At 39.3% G+C, this 17214-nt stretch overlaps 1 protein-coding gene across 7 annotated transcripts in view; it reads right to left on the minus strand.

Moving 5' to 3' along the window:
- The window catches only part of FAM13A (family with sequence similarity 13 member A), a 330683-nt gene that overhangs the window by 2316 nt on the left and 311153 nt on the right, over window positions 1-17214 (minus strand). For 5 of the 7 annotated variants that reach the window (XM_030819119.1, XM_004089016.3, XM_003265894.4 and 2 more), the window contains 4 exons: window positions 10353-10448; window positions 8803-8886; window positions 3352-3548; window positions 2679-2780 (listed from right to left, as the gene is read on the minus strand). In XM_030819119.1, the coding sequence (XP_030674979.1) occupies window positions 2679-2780; window positions 3352-3548; window positions 8803-8886; window positions 10353-10448 (479 nt within the window). The remainder of the gene's footprint in view (window positions 1-2678; window positions 2781-3351; window positions 3549-8802; window positions 8887-10352; window positions 10449-17214) is intronic. The other 2 variants (XM_004089015.3, XM_030819121.1) reach the window with 1 other exon arrangement.

Raw genomic sequence — 17214 nt, forward strand, 5'->3', positions numbered from 1 at the left:
ATGCAAATAAAGGAAAAAGGGGTCTGAGGATCATTTTCTGTCTTTGCTAGATACTATTCATGGGGCAAACCATCAATGTGTAGAAACTTTTTGCAGTTTATCAACTTGTAGAATCAGTGTTGCCGAGTGGCCCTTGGTATCAAGACTGGGCCTGGATTTAGACAAGTAATGAAAATGTTTCACCCAGAAGGCAACATGCAACTGAGTTTTTATATAGTTAATCTGGCATCTTGTTTGATAAGAAGGCTAAGAAATGCAGAAATTCTCTCTGCTAAGTATGAATTCACATTGAGCTCTCATACACCAAAATCCTTTATTCATACTTAATGTTTTCTCATTCTTACATATTTCATCTCGTGAAATTTTAAATTTTTAATTAATTAGCAACTGGTCCACCCACAACTTTTTTTTTTTTTTTTCAAAAACATAGTTAATACTCCTACTTATCATAAAACAGTCTTAGAATTCAGCAGCTGGATTACATAATACTATTATAATAAGCCTTTATTATTGAGTAACTTTACATACATAATATTTATATGCACAAGTATTTGAGAGCTTATAGGTCAAGCCCTGTGCTAAGTACTTTGTACCTATGATCTGATAGAACCCTTATAACACCTTGATGAGATGGAGCCATTTCCTACACACTACACATGATGAAACCAGCACAGGAAATCAGATAACTTGCCTGCTCTTGGCCGCCACGCGGCGCGCTGCTGCTTTGTGTCTTATGGGAAATTGCACATGGCAAACATTCAAACATAGGCTTCCTGCCTTTATTATTAAAGGGCAAATGTGGGTAAGGAGGATAGCATGGGGCTTGATTTGTTCAATGAACTAAAAATAAACTGATCTTATTCATACCCTGCCTTGTTCTAGGAAAGGATTCTAGTGGCTTCTCAGCAGAGGGCAGGGCAAGGAACAGGTGCTCAGCAATCGGAGCATCTGGCACGCAGGCCCCCACTGCACTCTGAGGGGCTTCACTCTCCTCAGACACGAAGTCATGGAACCAGAGCTTATCTCCTAAGTCCCTCATAGTTATAAGCTTTTTTGACAATTAAGTTAACGTCCTCCATTGACATTTTCTTAAAACCTGGGTAGTTTGCATAATTCTACATGTATAAGATATCTGTGCATAATGTGACTTAGAATAATATAAAAAAGGATAAACCAAAAAATAGGCTTAGATGAAAGACTGGAAAGATACACATCAAAACATTAATTCTGACTTGTCTTTGGTTATTATTGTTTTGGGAATTACTATTTAAATTTGCTTACCTATATTTTCTAAATACTCTGCAATGGGTGGGAAATGAAAAGCAAGTGTTTAGGTATAAAAATATATGAGACATATCCAAATCAGAGATCCTAAAAGTAAATTCATACAATAATTGTTAAACTAAACTGAAATACAATATATTTTAAATGACAAAGTTAATTTTTGTGGTGCTTTTATTTCTCCAAACTTTCAAGAAGTATAAAAGAGGACTCAAGAGAAACAATACTTACATAGCTTCAGTAATCTGGGTTAAAACCAATTTAAAACGTTAAAACCTAACTCCAATATAAGAGATGCAAATCTGTTCCTGGTTCTTTCCTCGGGCTCCTACTGTGACTTTCTGTAGGATGTTTTGTGTGCTGTTGCTTGTAAACATGAAAGACTAAATTGTGCCTTAAAATTCACTGGCGAGAGGCGGCCCATCAACCAGGTAGATTTACTGCTTTGCTTTTGTTATTATTTTTTTTTTTTTTGAGATGAAGTCTTACTCTGTAGCCCAGGCTGCAGTGCAGTGGCGTGATCTCGGCTCACTGCAACCTTGGCCTCCTGGGTTCAAATGATTCTCCTGCCTCAGCCTCCAGAGTAGCTGGGATTACAGGCCCGTGCCACTGCACCCGGCTAATTTTTTGTATTTTTAGTAGAGACGAGGTTTTACCATGTTGGTCAGGCTGGTCTTGAACTCCTAACCTCATGTAATCCACCCGCCTTGGCCTCCCAAAGTGCTAGGATTACAGGCATGAGCCACCGTGCCTGGCTGACTTACTGCTTTTCATATATATTTTTCATTTAAACTTGGCAATTATCACCTTCATTTTTGAAATGAGCTTGCAAATCAGTAATACTTAGATCTCTCTTTCCGTTGTTTCTCTAGCTCCTTTTATTTAGAAATGAAGTCTCACTCTATTGCCCACAATAGAGTGCAGTAGCAGACCACAGCTCCCTGCAGCCTCAGACTCCTGGGTTCAAGCAATCCTCCTGCCTTAGCCTCCCAAGTAGCTGGAGCTACAGGTGTGCCACTACAGCCGCTTGGCTAACCTCTAGCTTCTTAAGAAAAAAGCGTTGCTGCTACCACCAGTGGGAAGCGCAGCTTCCTGCTGCTCATTGTAGATAAGAATCTGATGGGACAGGTTCGTTTCATACATGTCAGCTGAATATGCATGAGTCTTGGGCATTACCCAAAGAGCACTTCTTCTGGGAGGTCCACACAAATCCCATCATCTCACAGTCAACCTCTAAGGGTCCCTAGGCACAAACCCAAGGACCAGGTTACAGGGAGGATGCAGAAGAGTGCCCCCTTTGAAGGCATTCCACAGATCTGACAGAAAAACAAGAGGGATGGGTGTGTGTGGTGCGGCGGGAGGCGGGGGAAGGGAGGGCGGGGGAAGACAGACACTACCTTCCATTCTGTCTGAAAAAGTTGTCTTCAAAATCTCGAAGTTTCTTTCGAATCCTTTTCTTTTCTTCTCTCATTTCCTGGAGGTGTTCCAGGAGTTCAGGTCTAAGAGAGAGGAAGCATTGCAAGGAAATTAAGTTAAATTTGAGTTGTCATAAATGTAATGAATGTGTAACTCAATAGGAGCTGTGCAGAAAGGGGGCTTAAGTAAATGCAGAAACTGCTGAGGGCATTGAGGGGGCGCGGAAATGGATGTTTTCCATTTCCTGAAAGCCAAACATGCTGGCAACAGATCCAGCTTCTGGGGGTTCCTGCTACTTGGGAATTCTTAGGCCTTGTGAAATCCCACGGCACTTTGTCATATTTTTCTTTGAAAGAAAGAGATGACATCTGTGCTCAGCGTGTGTTAAGTGATGGGCTGTGATGTACAGAACCACACAATGCCCTTTAGAGACAGAACTTCTGGTTGTTTAAACAAGACTCAAAAGTTCCCTCAAATAACATGGGCTGAGGCATATAAAAAAAGAAATTAAAAAAAATCACTGTTTTATCCAGATACACCCCAGGTAGTCACTTGTATTTTATCAGCTAATTTATTTAGCTACAAAGGCTAAGATAATATTTAAGAGAGCTATTTTTACCAAAACATTTCACCACCACCACCAAAATGACATACATTGAGGCAGCATGGAGATTTGAAAGCCCTGTGTCCTGGCTGCATTTTGATGGTATTTTATCATCCATTGGGGAAATAAACCCATCAGCATCATCTTCGAATTGGTCCAGAAAGCATCGTGCACTGAAATCGGTTTTCAGAGTGACCATGAAGTCTGGCTTCACATTGCTATCGTCTTCTGACCCCTCCTCTTCTTCCTGGAGATACACAGCAATCTCAATAAAAATCTGGTCACTTTCATTACAAGTATCATTTAATAATCATTTAATTATCAGACCCCATATAGTTTCTTCTGTATCTACATTTAGCAACACATATGTACATTACAGATATGTTATTGAATATCTGTATTCAATATAAATATACACATTTAATAACACAATGTAGCCACTCAATAAACAGACTGCAAAACTATTTTAAAATGAGTGTGCAGCATGTTAATAGTTGTCAGGTTGGGGGTAAGAAGGAACAACCGTCATAATTTATAACCTAAATCAGATGAACTAAAAGGATCCAAAAATTTCCAGCTCTGTGACAGCACAAAACAAAATTCATCACCAGTAACCAGTGCTTTAAAGGATTCTACTACTTGGGTGTCTCAGATGGCTTTTTAGGAAAAAAAAAAAAATCAGTCTGAACATTTTCTGAAATAAAACAATACAACCTTTCTATTTAAGAATTGAGATTAGAAAATATTTTATTGCTGCTTAATGCACAAAATTTTAGGGAAATTTTAAGGAGACTGAAACATATTCTCATGATTGAAATAAGAAAACTCAAGCTTTTCCAAAGAACTTCCAAGGGCCACATCTGTATTTTTCGGCATACAAGATTCTAAGAAAAGTATGATATTCTCGGTCTGTATTGATAATGCAAATAGAAAAATAATAAAGCCAAATCAGCATTTCTTAGAGCCAATTTAAGGCTATGTAAGGCTAAGGAAGAGATAATATCAGAATGTGAAAGATTTCAAAACAAGTGATGTACTGCCAAAAGGTAGTCAGACCACAGAGAATAACTTACTATCCTAAAAAATTTAAAAATTGGTTCAGAATACAGCCACATAAAAAACGGTATGCATAGCATCAATTATTACAGGTAAACCAAATGGCTTCCATGCCAGTGCAGCAAAAAAATCTCAGGAGGCAGCAGCAGTTCCCGCTGGAGGGCAAAGTACAAGTGTGCAAATGGTTCATGGTAAATTTTGGTATGTTTAATAATGGTGTTTCTGAAGAGAAATAATGTGAATAAACAAGCAACCAAACAAAGCAAAACAAAAAAGGACTATCATATAACTGATATCAAAGTATTGCTACAAAAATAAAATTGGCAAAAGCTAGGTGGCTTTTCCAGATTGTCTCAGCTGTGACTTCCGATCTTGATTCTCTTTAAATTGTTAAAAACATTTAAAAGTTTACAAAGTAAAATTGACTTTTTAAGTGAATACGTTTCTTTTTGTTTTAGTAAGAGTAATAACAATTCCCATCGACGTAGTTTTGATAAAAATTGAGATAATGTATGTCAGGTACCTCATAAGGCACACCTGGGACACCAGCTGTGCACATCAGTTTTCCGCTCCCTCTCTTCCTTCCCCTCCCCTGCATAAGGAAGACAGGGTAGAAGTATCTTACCATAACTCACTGAAGGCAGGAATTGGGGCCTGTTTACTGCTGTCCCCAGAGCTTGGCCAATGCTTGCATATGGCCAATAAATGGCTGTTAAGCAGTCTAGTAATTCAGTTTGAAAAGAGAACTACAAAAAACTACTATTAGAAGAGCATAAACACCTGGGACACCTAACAGAGTTACAAATAAGAACAACCTTTAATGAAGTCAGGTGTCTAGGCCTTATCGATTATATCCCAAAGTCCTGAGAGAACTTAAAAATGTGGAAGGAAGTGTGCCTTGCACATAGTGAGCACTCAATATTTTTTGAGATAAATGTAACATAATTACTCTCAGTAGCCTTTGAAAATCACGAGGAAAAATAGCAAATAGATTTTCAAATAAGACAGTCATCATAAGTGTTGTAGATACTGGGTAGATTCTAGAAGGAATTAATACATAGATAATATATAAGCAATTGGGAAAAAATCAGTGATCAACTGATGAGACTGGTTCCTTAAAAATGAGTCATGGAAACGAACCGTTTTTCCTTTTCTGATAGATGTAGTATTTGGATTTCAATAAACCAGGTAAGCAGACCCTACGAAAGGAAAGCTAGCTTCCCAAATTTCTGCTGAGTAATGACTGAAGGGTGACATGAACCTGAAGGGCAGTCTACAGCAGCCCCTCTGCTTGACCCTGCCTTTCTCAGTATCTGAGTCACTTGGACAAAGAAAAGGCATATTTCAAAATGTACAGATAATACAAAGTGGGTAGGGACATCTGATATGTTGGAATACAAAAGCTAGATTTAGTGTATTTCCTACAGCTGAAATAGAAGTGTGAGATGTAACAAATTGGAAAAATTCAAGGCCCTATAATTAGGAAAAAGAAAAGCTGGATACATCAGTGGCAATGCACAAGTATACAGCAAAGCATGAGTCAGGGCCATATGCCAGGGCCATGAGCAGTGGTTCTCAATGAGGGTGATCTGTTCCCTCGGGGACATCAGGCAATGTCTGGAATCTTTTTTGGCTGTCACGACCGGTGAAGGGGTGGTGGTGGCACACTACTGGCCTCTAGTGGGTGGAGGCCAGGACTCTGGTAAGCATCCCACCAAGCACAGGGCAGTGCTGCACAACAGTTACCCAGCCCCAAAGGTCAGCAGTGCTGAGGCTGAGACACCCTATCCTCAGAATGGCCAAAAAGAATTCCCAATACCTTGTCAGTTGCATAGGCAAGAAACTGGAGGCATGAAAGGGTCTCAGTCATCCAGATCAATGTAAGGACTAGTCTTTGGTCCACTGTCCTGGTTAAACCATATCCAGATTAATGTCCAGTTCTGGGTATCAGCTTTAACAGCAACACTGATAAACTGGTGTGTGTGCACACAGCAGAGCTAGGAGACCACTGAAAGGTTTGGAATCCATATCACACAAGGAAGAGTAAGAGGAACTTGCTTGGATAACAGATTGTCATAGGGTGTGGGGTGAGAGTGGGCAGGGCAGGTGACTGTAAATACAGGCAGTGCTCTCAGGGAAGAAGCAGTATGTCTATTTCATGTTGCTCCAAAGGGCAAAACTAAGCTTATGGGATAGAATGTAATAAATTGATAATAGCTATGAATATTATAATTTCAACTATTTTCATTAACTTTTTGTATTTATCAAACCTATACATTTTAAATTGCATATTACGTGATTAACAAAGATAATTATAAAACCAATAATATAAGTTATCAGCTATTATTGATACTTATGTAGTGAGTGACGTAACTCCTTCCATTGCTGTAAACTTTTTAAGCTTGAGGATGGAATCTCTCTGTAGGTTCAATGTCTCTATTCTGCCAGAGAAGTTTTAGAGCGGATTCTTATGTTGGCTAGGAGAACTGATTAGATGATCTCTAGGTTTCTTTGGGTTGGAAAATCTAGGCCTTCAGAACTGAGCTGGCTGTAGTTCATATACAGCTGGTTCGTTCCCAAAAGCATTTAAAATCAGGGGTGAGTTTTGGAGAAACCACTTAGATACAATCTTATCTGCACACACACCAAATTCTAAATTGGAATTGCCAAGAATTAGTACAGTCCAAATACTTTCTAATAGGCCTGGCCAACAGGAACAAAATGAACCAAAAGACAGCACTGTTTACAAAAGCAAAGTGGTCATTGCAAAATTATCTGAAATTTTGACCATGATGTGGGCCAGGAGATAAACCACAGCTAAAATATACTTGTGGAAAAAAAATTAAGCTAAAGGATAAGAATGGGAAAAATGTCTTTTATAAAAAAGAGCATCATTAGGTTATCTTCAGTTCATTTGGTGAAACCATTATTAAGTGTCTGTATTTTGGATGTGTTCAAGAACACATTTTTATCTAGTAATGGTTCTATTGCATGCTGCTAAGAGAAACATGCTAATTTTCATACACACAATTACCCACATTTCTCCAATTACTGTGGTTTCATTCTTGGGTGACATTACCAGCCAGACAAAATTTGTCTTTCATTAACATCAAGGCTTATTGTAAGAAAATAGCTCTAATTTTTAAAGACACAATGTAGTATACTGGCCCAAATTTCAAGTACCGTGTTTAGAACATTTTCATAAAACAAGTTCTACTTAATACAGTGAGCACAGTCATTGCCTAATACCATAAAATTAGGCAGATGATGTATTAAGATCTGCAAAAGGCAAGAAAAGGAATACATAAAAGATGACTTTATAGCTTGTGGTGCCTTACCTCAGACAAGAAAATGGAGAAGTTCTCAACTGGTTTCCCTCAGTAGACAAGAGGCCCCTATATACTGAAATAACCATTCCTAACTACAGCACGTAAATGATCACCCCAGGCTCGGAACTATCACAGAACTTTGACAAGTAAAACTCTTAAAACTCACTTCTGCTTCAGGTTTAACTCTTGCTTTGGAGTTAAATGACTGTTAGAAAAACAATCACTGATTTTTTAAAAATGATTGCCTTTGATTTTTCATCTAGAGTTCTGTAAAAGGCAGTCCACTTTGTTCAGTTGCCTAGAAACAAAAACATGAAAGAGGCTGATCCTAGTACGGGCCAGTTAGGGTCCCACAGAGACACACTGATCTATGGGCACAGATTACATCTCCCATTCTAGCAAAAGTAGCCACCGATGACAAGGATTATCTGTACACAATCCATATTACTGGAAAAAAAATCAGGACATATATTCTGGCAGCTATCAGTCATTCACAGCACCTCATTCGTAGATTAAGAGCAGATTTTAAAATTAGTCCTGGGGACTACATGTGCTATGAGAAAGTCAAGAAGGAAAAGCCAGAAATACTGCACCCGCAAATCTGTCGAAGACTACTAAGATATTTGTAGAAGTACAATTTTTCACTGTTTTATGTTTATATATATTTCCTATGTTAATTATGATTTTTCTATAAACAGTATATGAAATTCCTTTTAAAGTTGGTCTAATGAGCTAATTTAAGATTTTGGAATACAGAAAAATCCATTCCCCAAATACAGAAAACATAACCAAACGAAAAGCATTGTGGACAACAAAACCAAACAAAATAATCCCTGAAAGCAAAGTAAAAACAAAACAAGCAACAACAGACAATACAAAAAAGAGGGGGGAATAAAATGAAACCAAAGAAATCAGCTAAATGAAACTGGAGAAATCAGCACTCTTTAGAGGGAACTGTTCAAAGTTGGTTATATACAGCTACTGATTTTCAGGGAATGCTATAAGAAGCCACCACCAAAAGGCCCGATCACACCCCCTTTCCATTCACCAGAGGGGAGGGGAGGAGGGAGGGAACTGGTGCGGATTTAGCAATGGGTTAGCAGCTGGGGTCTTCACCTTGATCTCCTTGAAGAAGGAAGCAGTTTCGCCCTCGATAATTGGTTGCAGCAAAGGGCTTCTCCGCTTGCTGGAGGGGGAACCCTGTGACAGGTGTTAACAAGTAGGTTACATTCCGAACCCCTTTCCCTTTCCCTCCAGCTCTCGGCCTCCTCTGACCTCACCAGTATTTATTAACTTTTAACTCTGCATTCTTACCCCTCCCTGCCAAACACACCCAGGAAAACCTGAAACAACAAAAGTTCTTTTTCCAAGTTGCTGCTTCCCTTCAGCGCCCACACACATAAATCAAGGAGGACAGAGTACAGCAAGAACAGCACAGGAGTATATCCGGCAGACACGCAGAAGAAACCCGAGGAGAAACACCTGCCTCCCATCGCTGCCCCTGCCAATCACAGTAACCACAAGAACACTTCGGCTGTAGTCAGCTAAGGAGAATCATAAGCTCAGAAAGCAATACAAAGGGGAGCTGACTTCTCTGTTGCACGTTCACCCTTCTTAGGGACACTAAGGGTTCCTGCCTGGAGAATGAAAACAACTCCTTAGATCTAATCGTTTTGTTAGTTTAGGACATTCCTCCAGAATACATTAAAGTGGCTTTCTTCAAATACACCTGGCTGAGATCTCTGGACCCTCCTTTCTTCATTAAATACACTGTTAAAAGAAATAGACAATATTCTAGGCCTAGAAATAAGAAGGGCATTTAAGGCCGGGCCAGACAGGAGCAGCAGCTAAAATGAGTATGTATTGCAACGGCCACATCAAAGTGAGTTTGTGTCTGCTAAAGAGCCTAAAAGCCAGCAGAGGAGATGGGAGGACTGAAACAGAGGCAAATGTTTCCCTAAGAGATGGACAGGGCAGAACGCCGTACTCATAAGCTGGGGGTGGAAACGCTGAGACTGGGATGAGGGATGGGAGCAGGTGGCTGGGCCCTAAAGACTTTCCTGTCGCTGAAGGCAAGCTGCTGCTCTCTACTCTTGACAAAGTCAAAATCCAGGAGCCAAAAGCAGCAAAGTTTAAGGATGGTGGCCACTGGCAGCAATGAGCAGCCTCCTTTCCTACACCTTGTCACATCCTCCAAGAAGGCCCTCTCTCTTGTTTCTCAGAGGATTTGCTCCCTGGACACAATTCCCAAGGGAGTTATCTCTCTCTTGGATGGGAGGGACTATGAGCAGAGGGTCTTGGGATCAGAGCAGCACTCTTCGGAGTGAAGAGGCCTGGAGAAAGTGCAGCCCTACCCCCTTGGTGCTCCGTCTCTGGCCCAGCATATCCGATGGATGTACATGCCTTTTGGGCAAAGCATGTCCTCCAAAAGGGAAAAATAAATTCTATCAGCTTCAGATTTGCCCATTTTTAACAAATGTAGGCTCAGGGGTCTTTGATAAAGTCTTCATTCCTCAAGCTTGTGGGCCAGCCATGGATAGTAATGGCTGATTCAGCAATTAAAGCCTATTCTTTAATGAGAAAGCAGGTTAGGGCCCTATTCATATATCCAGGGCCCATTCAAGCGGAAAGGTGTTGTACCAGCCATGGGAAGGTATTCTACTCACAATGATGGGTATGGTGTTAGCTCGGGACAGGATCTGTTTGACCAGGCGGTACCTGTCATATAGTGGCTTCATGACCTGCCGTTCGTTCTTTGTTACCTGAAAAGCAAGAATGAGAGCTATGAGAAGCCTGCTGCTGGGAGTCACGACCAGCTGTCTAAGCATGCTCTTGGCCTTTGTAATTCTAGAGAAACTCTAGATGATGCAACTTAAGTCTTACTACCCTCACAGAATTTATTTAAACTGATAATATTATTTATTCAATAAATATTCAGATTACCTACTTCAGCTGCAGATCAATGGAAGTCACTCCACTGGTAGTATTGCTTTTTCTAAATCCAAACTAGGATCATTCTTAGGTTCCTGCTTCCTGCTTAAAACTCAAGGTTCAGAGTTCCCAGATGACTATTTTCTGAGCCCAGGGAAAGTGAAAGCATATATTTGCTATAAGACATATCATGTAGGCCGGGCATGGTGGCTCATGCCTGTAATCCCAGCACTTTGGGAGGCCGAGGTGGGCAGATCATCTGAGGTCAGGAGTTCGAGACCAGCCTGGCCAACATGGTGAAACCCTGTCTCTACTAAAAAATACAAAAAAAAAAAAAAAAATTAGCTGGGTGTGGTGGTGGGTGCCTGTAGTCCCAGCTATGCAGGAGGCTGAGGTGGAGAATCGCTTGAAGCGGAGGGTGCAGTGAGCCAAGATCACACAACTGCACTCCAGCCTGGGTGACAGAGCAAGACTCTGTCTCAAAAAAAAAAAAAAAAAAAAGACGTATCATGTAATTCATTTACTTGTCTTTCTCCTCCGTGAAATTATGTTTCTAAGAACAAGATTCTGGCAAACAGTGGGTATTCAAGGAACATTTGATGAAAAATACATGAACTGATTCATCTGTGTATTCCTAAAATCTGGCACAGGGCTAAAAAATGTTTAAAGGACTGATTCTCCGGGCAGTGGGGAGGAATCATACTCAACTCCCTGGTACAGTATTGGAAGCTCCTCATACTCTATTTGCTGTTTCTCCTCCCTATCATACCTCAAGCTTCAGAAATAAAGTAGGTTGTCTCAACCTTCTTCTCTAATTCCCTCTACCCTGCCATGGCTTCCTCTTTGCTCTTTTGTTTGGCAAATTCCAGATGAAGAGCCACTTCCCTGTGCAGCCTTCTTCCAACATCCCCCATTCTGGGAGACTCACCCATTCTCTCCTTTGTATCACCACCCTGCCCCGGGCATACCCTGTAATTTCATAAATGCTTTTACACTCTACTGTAGCGATATGTTGACACGTGTCTCCTCCTTGAGACTAGCCCCTTGAGAGCAGTTTATATTTTTGTATCCCTAGTAACTATTTCAGTGCCTGACATCATGGAAATATTCCATGAATATCAGTCAAATGAGTGAATAAATATTTCAGACATAAATAGGTGTGCCTGATTCACAGATACAGTCCCATTGGTTACTTAAATGGGGAATGAGATGAAGTATCTTTGTTTCAAGTTAGCTGTTTGTCTCCTGCATTCTCTTACTATTTCACATATAATAAGGCAAGAGTTTTAGAGGTAAGGAAGGCAAGTAGCATTAGCTTTGACCATTTCTTTTACGGGTTTTTTGAGCCTTCAACTTCAAAGATGACTCTGGATTATGAAGAAATGGATGATCCTTTGTTGCCTTTTGTATTTGTCTTTCTCAAAGTGATCAACAGCAAGTGTGCTTTGGATAAACTTGACAAGTTAGAATAAGATCAAGAAGAATAACAACCTTTTATTTCTTGCACTTCTGTTATCAGATAACTAATGGGCAATTGGTATTTTCCTGCTTCTACTACCTACTATATCATGAGGAGATTTATAATTTTATAAGCAATGACTGTCAAAACTAGAAGGGACCCAAATTATTTTACAGAAGACGACTAAGGATCAAACCACAGATGTCACCCGCTACACACCTACCACAGAGCTCAAAGGAAAAGACTGTGTCTAGTGCTGGCAAGGATGTTGAACATCTGGAACTCTCCTTCACTGCTGGTAAGAGTGAAACACTTTGGAAAACTATTTGGCAGTACCTACTAAGCTGAACTTATGATCCATCAATTCCACTCTTAAGTATATACCAAACAAAGGTGGCCTTAAGTTCATCAAAAGACATATGTAAGAATGCTCATAGCAGCACTATAATCTCAAACTGGAAATAGTCCCAAGCCAGAAATTGCCCATATGCCCATCAGTGGTAGAATAAAGTATGTTCCCCAAATTAAATACTACATAGCAACGAGAATAAGTGAATCACAGCTATATGCAACATCATGGATTAACCTCATAATAATAAAGCTGAGTAAATTATGCCAGACACAAAACATACTGTCAGATTCCGCTTACATAAAGGTCAAAAATAAGAAAAATCCACAGAGTTAGATGATAGTGGTTTTCCTCTGTGGAACCTTGAGTCGTGGTACTGATGAAGGGAACATGAGCAAGGCTTTCTGGAGGATCGGCAACATTTTGTTTTTTGATCTGGGTGCTGGTTACCTGGGTGTGTTTACTTTGTGAAATTTCATCAAGACGTATGTTTATAATTTGGGCTCTTTTCTGCATTTATGTTATACAGGGTAAGCATCCCAAATCTGAAAATCCAAAATCTGAAACTTTTTGAGTACTGACGTGATGCCAAAAGGAAACGTTCACTGGAACATTTTGAATTTCAGATTTTGGGATTTGGGATGCTCAATCAGTATAATGCAAATATTCCAAAATCTGAAAAAATCCAAAATCTGAAACACTTCTGGTCCCAAGCATTTCGTATAAGGGATACTTAACCTGTACTTCAACAAAAGTGCAACAGCCACAAATAAGTGTGAGGAACAGAAATGAAATGACTTGTACAATGTCACATGTAAAATGACAGAATTTAGGACTGAGACACATGAAATAATCTTTTAAACACAAGATATAGAATACGTTGCAGATGAGATTAAGGTGCATCCTAATGTCAGCACATGACACATGGTGAAATATAACGTGCAAGATAAACAATAGATGGTTGAGTAACCAAAGACATACTAAAAATAGAAATAGGAACCAGCCAGCATCCCCACTGTGAACTAGCATCCATTACTAGTTATTTGGCAGAAACATCTTTGGACTGTAATAGAAGACCAAAGTAAAACCAACCAGCTATGACAAATTTGACAGAAACCAATCTCCTTTCTTACTCTTTGTTCAAAAACGAAGTTTTCTACTTGGAGTAGATGAGGAAGATCACTGGCTTAATTCTTTGGCTCATGACGTTGATATTTAGATTTTCTACAAATCGCTCATGTTTTCAATTAGTGACCCCCAGGAACTAATCACCTGTGGGTGATCTGACAAAATCCAGTGTTTTTGACTATGGAGAGTTAAAACTCATGATTCCACAAAACCATTGTCATTTAACAGAAGCACCAAAAATATCAAAGATCTTTAAGTCTGAGGTAAGAGAAAGGTAAGAATAACGACCTGATTTTTATCATAATCATTTTCATAATATATATTTGAAGCCAAAGGCTCAGTGATACTAAAAGTTAATGCAACTTTTACCCATCATAATAATGATCAGTGCTCAGTTTGTGAGTGGGGTTAAAATTTAATCCCTAGTTAAATGAACAAAGCAGGACCTTCGCTGAAGTGTCAAAAAAGAGCTATTAAATCTAACCACAGGAAAACCGTTTGAGTTGACATCTCTTATTCTTGACTCATCAGCTGCTCAGGGATTCTGCTGCCCACCAAGAATAGGGCTCTGAATGAGCTACTGATCTTCTCTCAGCCTCAGTTTCCTGAATGGTAAATTGCAGAATTCAAATTAGAAAATCTTTATGCTTCCTAATTGCTTGGAAATGACTTTAGGCCAGTCATGTAGTATATTATCTCTTCAAAATACTTTCACTCCTCTAGCTTCAAAACTTTACTTAAAGTGATAGTGCTGAATAGTCTTCCAATATGTGGAACTAGGGTTATCATTAAGATGTACTTTTGCACATAAGTCAAACAACATAAATATCCAGATGTGAAGATCTAAGGGGAGAAAGCAGCACTTCCACTCCGTCTTTCCTTATGATTCAAATAAATTGTCATTTACTGGTCTTTTACTACCCTATTTGGTTTTCCCGTAAGTTTCAGATATTTCAAAACACAAAGGGAACACTAGCCGATAATTATCCACATTTAATTAATGGCAAGTCTTGAACAGAAATTGAAAAGGCCTGATTAGGCAGCTGCATTTGTCTGCCTTTATCTTTTGTGATGGTTTTCGTCTTAGCCTCAAATAAAACTCTTCCCTACTGAAACATCAGTTTAGTTGCTGTTACCTGACAAAACCACAAAGGTGAAAGGTAAAATGAACATATTTACTTTAAAGATAAATTAGAACTATGAAATATTAAGAGCTAGAAAAGTCTTATTTTTTAGATGATAAAATTAAGCACCAGAGAGAGAGTAATGATTTGCTCAAGGCCACAGAGATGGGTCCAGATCCCAGGTTTATGAACTTCCAGTTGTTTTCTTTCACAAATAAGAAGCAGGATCTTTAACTGTAATGATTTTTGGATCTGGGATGCTCAATCAATAGCGCATCAATACAGCATCATCAATATAGTGCAGTCAATATAGGATAGAGATGTAGCATTATTCTCTAATAGGGTTTGGCCAAGTTGTCTTCATAATATAAAGAATCCTGCCTTCCAAGCTGAAAGTTTGCCTATATTGAATTTACAAAAATCTGTGCTTATGAACAGTGTCATAGAAACACAACTTTGTGAGAAATTATGTCATAGACAAACTATGTGGCCTCAAATTCTCCTTAGTAAAACAAGAAGTAGTTTGAGTTTGTGTGTGAGGGGTATACCTCTGAATCATCAAACTGCTAGAAGGAGAAGACAAAATGGGATGGATTCTTATAACTGTTGCATTCTTGGCCTATTAATTTGAAAAATGGCAACTCTCTCTTCATTATCAGGTTATCATAATAGACTGTATAAAGATCAGAAAATCTAAAACAGCAGCTAACCAAAGGAGAATATTTATAAATGGCTCCAGAATTTGCATTTAAATTTGAACATGGCTGTATTTAGGGTCCTCAAGGTTTAAAAACATAAGATTAAAATACTCCATTGAGGAAGATCAGATGGAGTATGCTTCCGGTTTTGATCAGGTAACCCATTCTCTCCCCTCTATGGTCATTATCAAATAGTGGGATACACAGACAGTAATACAGTGACATGTAGTTATTTCCTGCACTTCTGTGACATGGTCTTTTAATGAGAAGATTCTTAAATATTGAAGAGGACGCACTTTAATAATAGGGAATTATATGCCTGTGTATAAATGAGTGTTTCTGTGTTTATATATGTGTAACTCTGCAGAGTGCCCTCACAGTGCCCTGAGAAAGCAAACAGCTTTGCTAAAAATGTACAGAAGCAGCTGATTACAGTTTTGGCCTAAGATTTTAGTAGTTAGTGCCCTTTTAAATCAGTATCTGTAGACTCAGAAAAAAATCCATTGCGTTTTGAGCCCCTGCTTTTCTAAAAAATTGGGGTTTGGAACAATAGTTTAACTCTGGAAGTACATGTATTTTTCTTCTAAGAAGAGTGTCGTCCACATGGTATTTACAGTCCAGGGTCCATGGTAACACCACAAATCTAAGAATTAAAAGTTTACTCTTTGATTTTTTTTTCAGACTGGCCAGATATCAAATAAACTCTGCTTTTCCTGAGGAGGTTGGAGCATCATGTTCCAAATAGAGAGAGGCAGAGAGTTTGGCCCTGGACCAGAAATGAATGACACTCAAATTTCCTAGAGCATTTGTTCCCCGCCCTATGAGATGCTAGAATCCGGACCCACCTGAAAGAGTGATGAAAGAGAATAATAAGGCAGGGCCAAGAATAATAGTTCATATGCTTAATGATAAGAGGGCTATGAAATGCACATTCTTTCGCCTGATTTAATCAGAAGGAGGCCACAGAGAATAGAACACGTAATTGTAACAGAAGTGAAAACTATCATTTACTGTGCAAGCCCAGTAAAAGCCACCCCACCCCACTTCCTCAGTGACAGACATCCTACAGGTTAAGTATATACAGATAAACGTCTGTGTGTGTGTGTCTGTAACATCATTTCATCTCCTTGGCAATCTATAACAGATATCTATTATACAGACAAAGCACCAAGGCTCTGAGAGGTTACCTAAGCAGCCCAATGTCATACAGCTAATCTCAGTGGGGCTGTGTTTTGAATCTGGGTCTGCCAATTCTACGTGTCTGACCCAGTCCAGGCTGAATGAGGGAATCTGTTCCCAACTCAGAGCAACAAATACTACAGCACACAGAATACTCAGTTGGCAGCAAGGTTAAGTCTATCTAGAACACAGCTGTGAGCTCTTAAGGGCCTTGGGCGTGGAAGTCCTTAAAGGTGTCTATCAAAGTCATAACCCAAATCCACAGAAGGAAAAGAGGAAATGTTCAAGAAGGAAAACACACCTTCTCCATGAGGCCTACCAGATGGCTACACAGAGATCTCTACTTTAGGGTTCCGAGCCTATTGTGGAGAAGGAGTGTCTCTCTGATAAAAGAAGTTCACTTCTGCCTCTACACATTTTGAATATTCCAGTGGAGAAGGAGAAAGTTTCACAATGTATTTGAGCTCTACAGCATTTACTACTTGGTTCAATGCCTTTAAAAAAATTCCAAACAAAGCTTGGCTGAAACATGAACATTATCCCAGAGTGTCAGTATTTTTCCACTGCAGGGACAGGCCAGCAGAATAAATCATCATCAGTGCCAGCATTTTTTTTTTTTTTACATTTAAACCTGATAAATTAAGAATTAAAATGCCACCA

Source organism: Nomascus leucogenys, chromosome 9 (genome assembly GCF_006542625.1).
Source record: "Nomascus leucogenys isolate Asia chromosome 9, Asia_NLE_v1, whole genome shotgun sequence".
NCBI lineage: Eukaryota > Metazoa > Chordata > Mammalia > Primates > Hylobatidae > Nomascus > Nomascus leucogenys.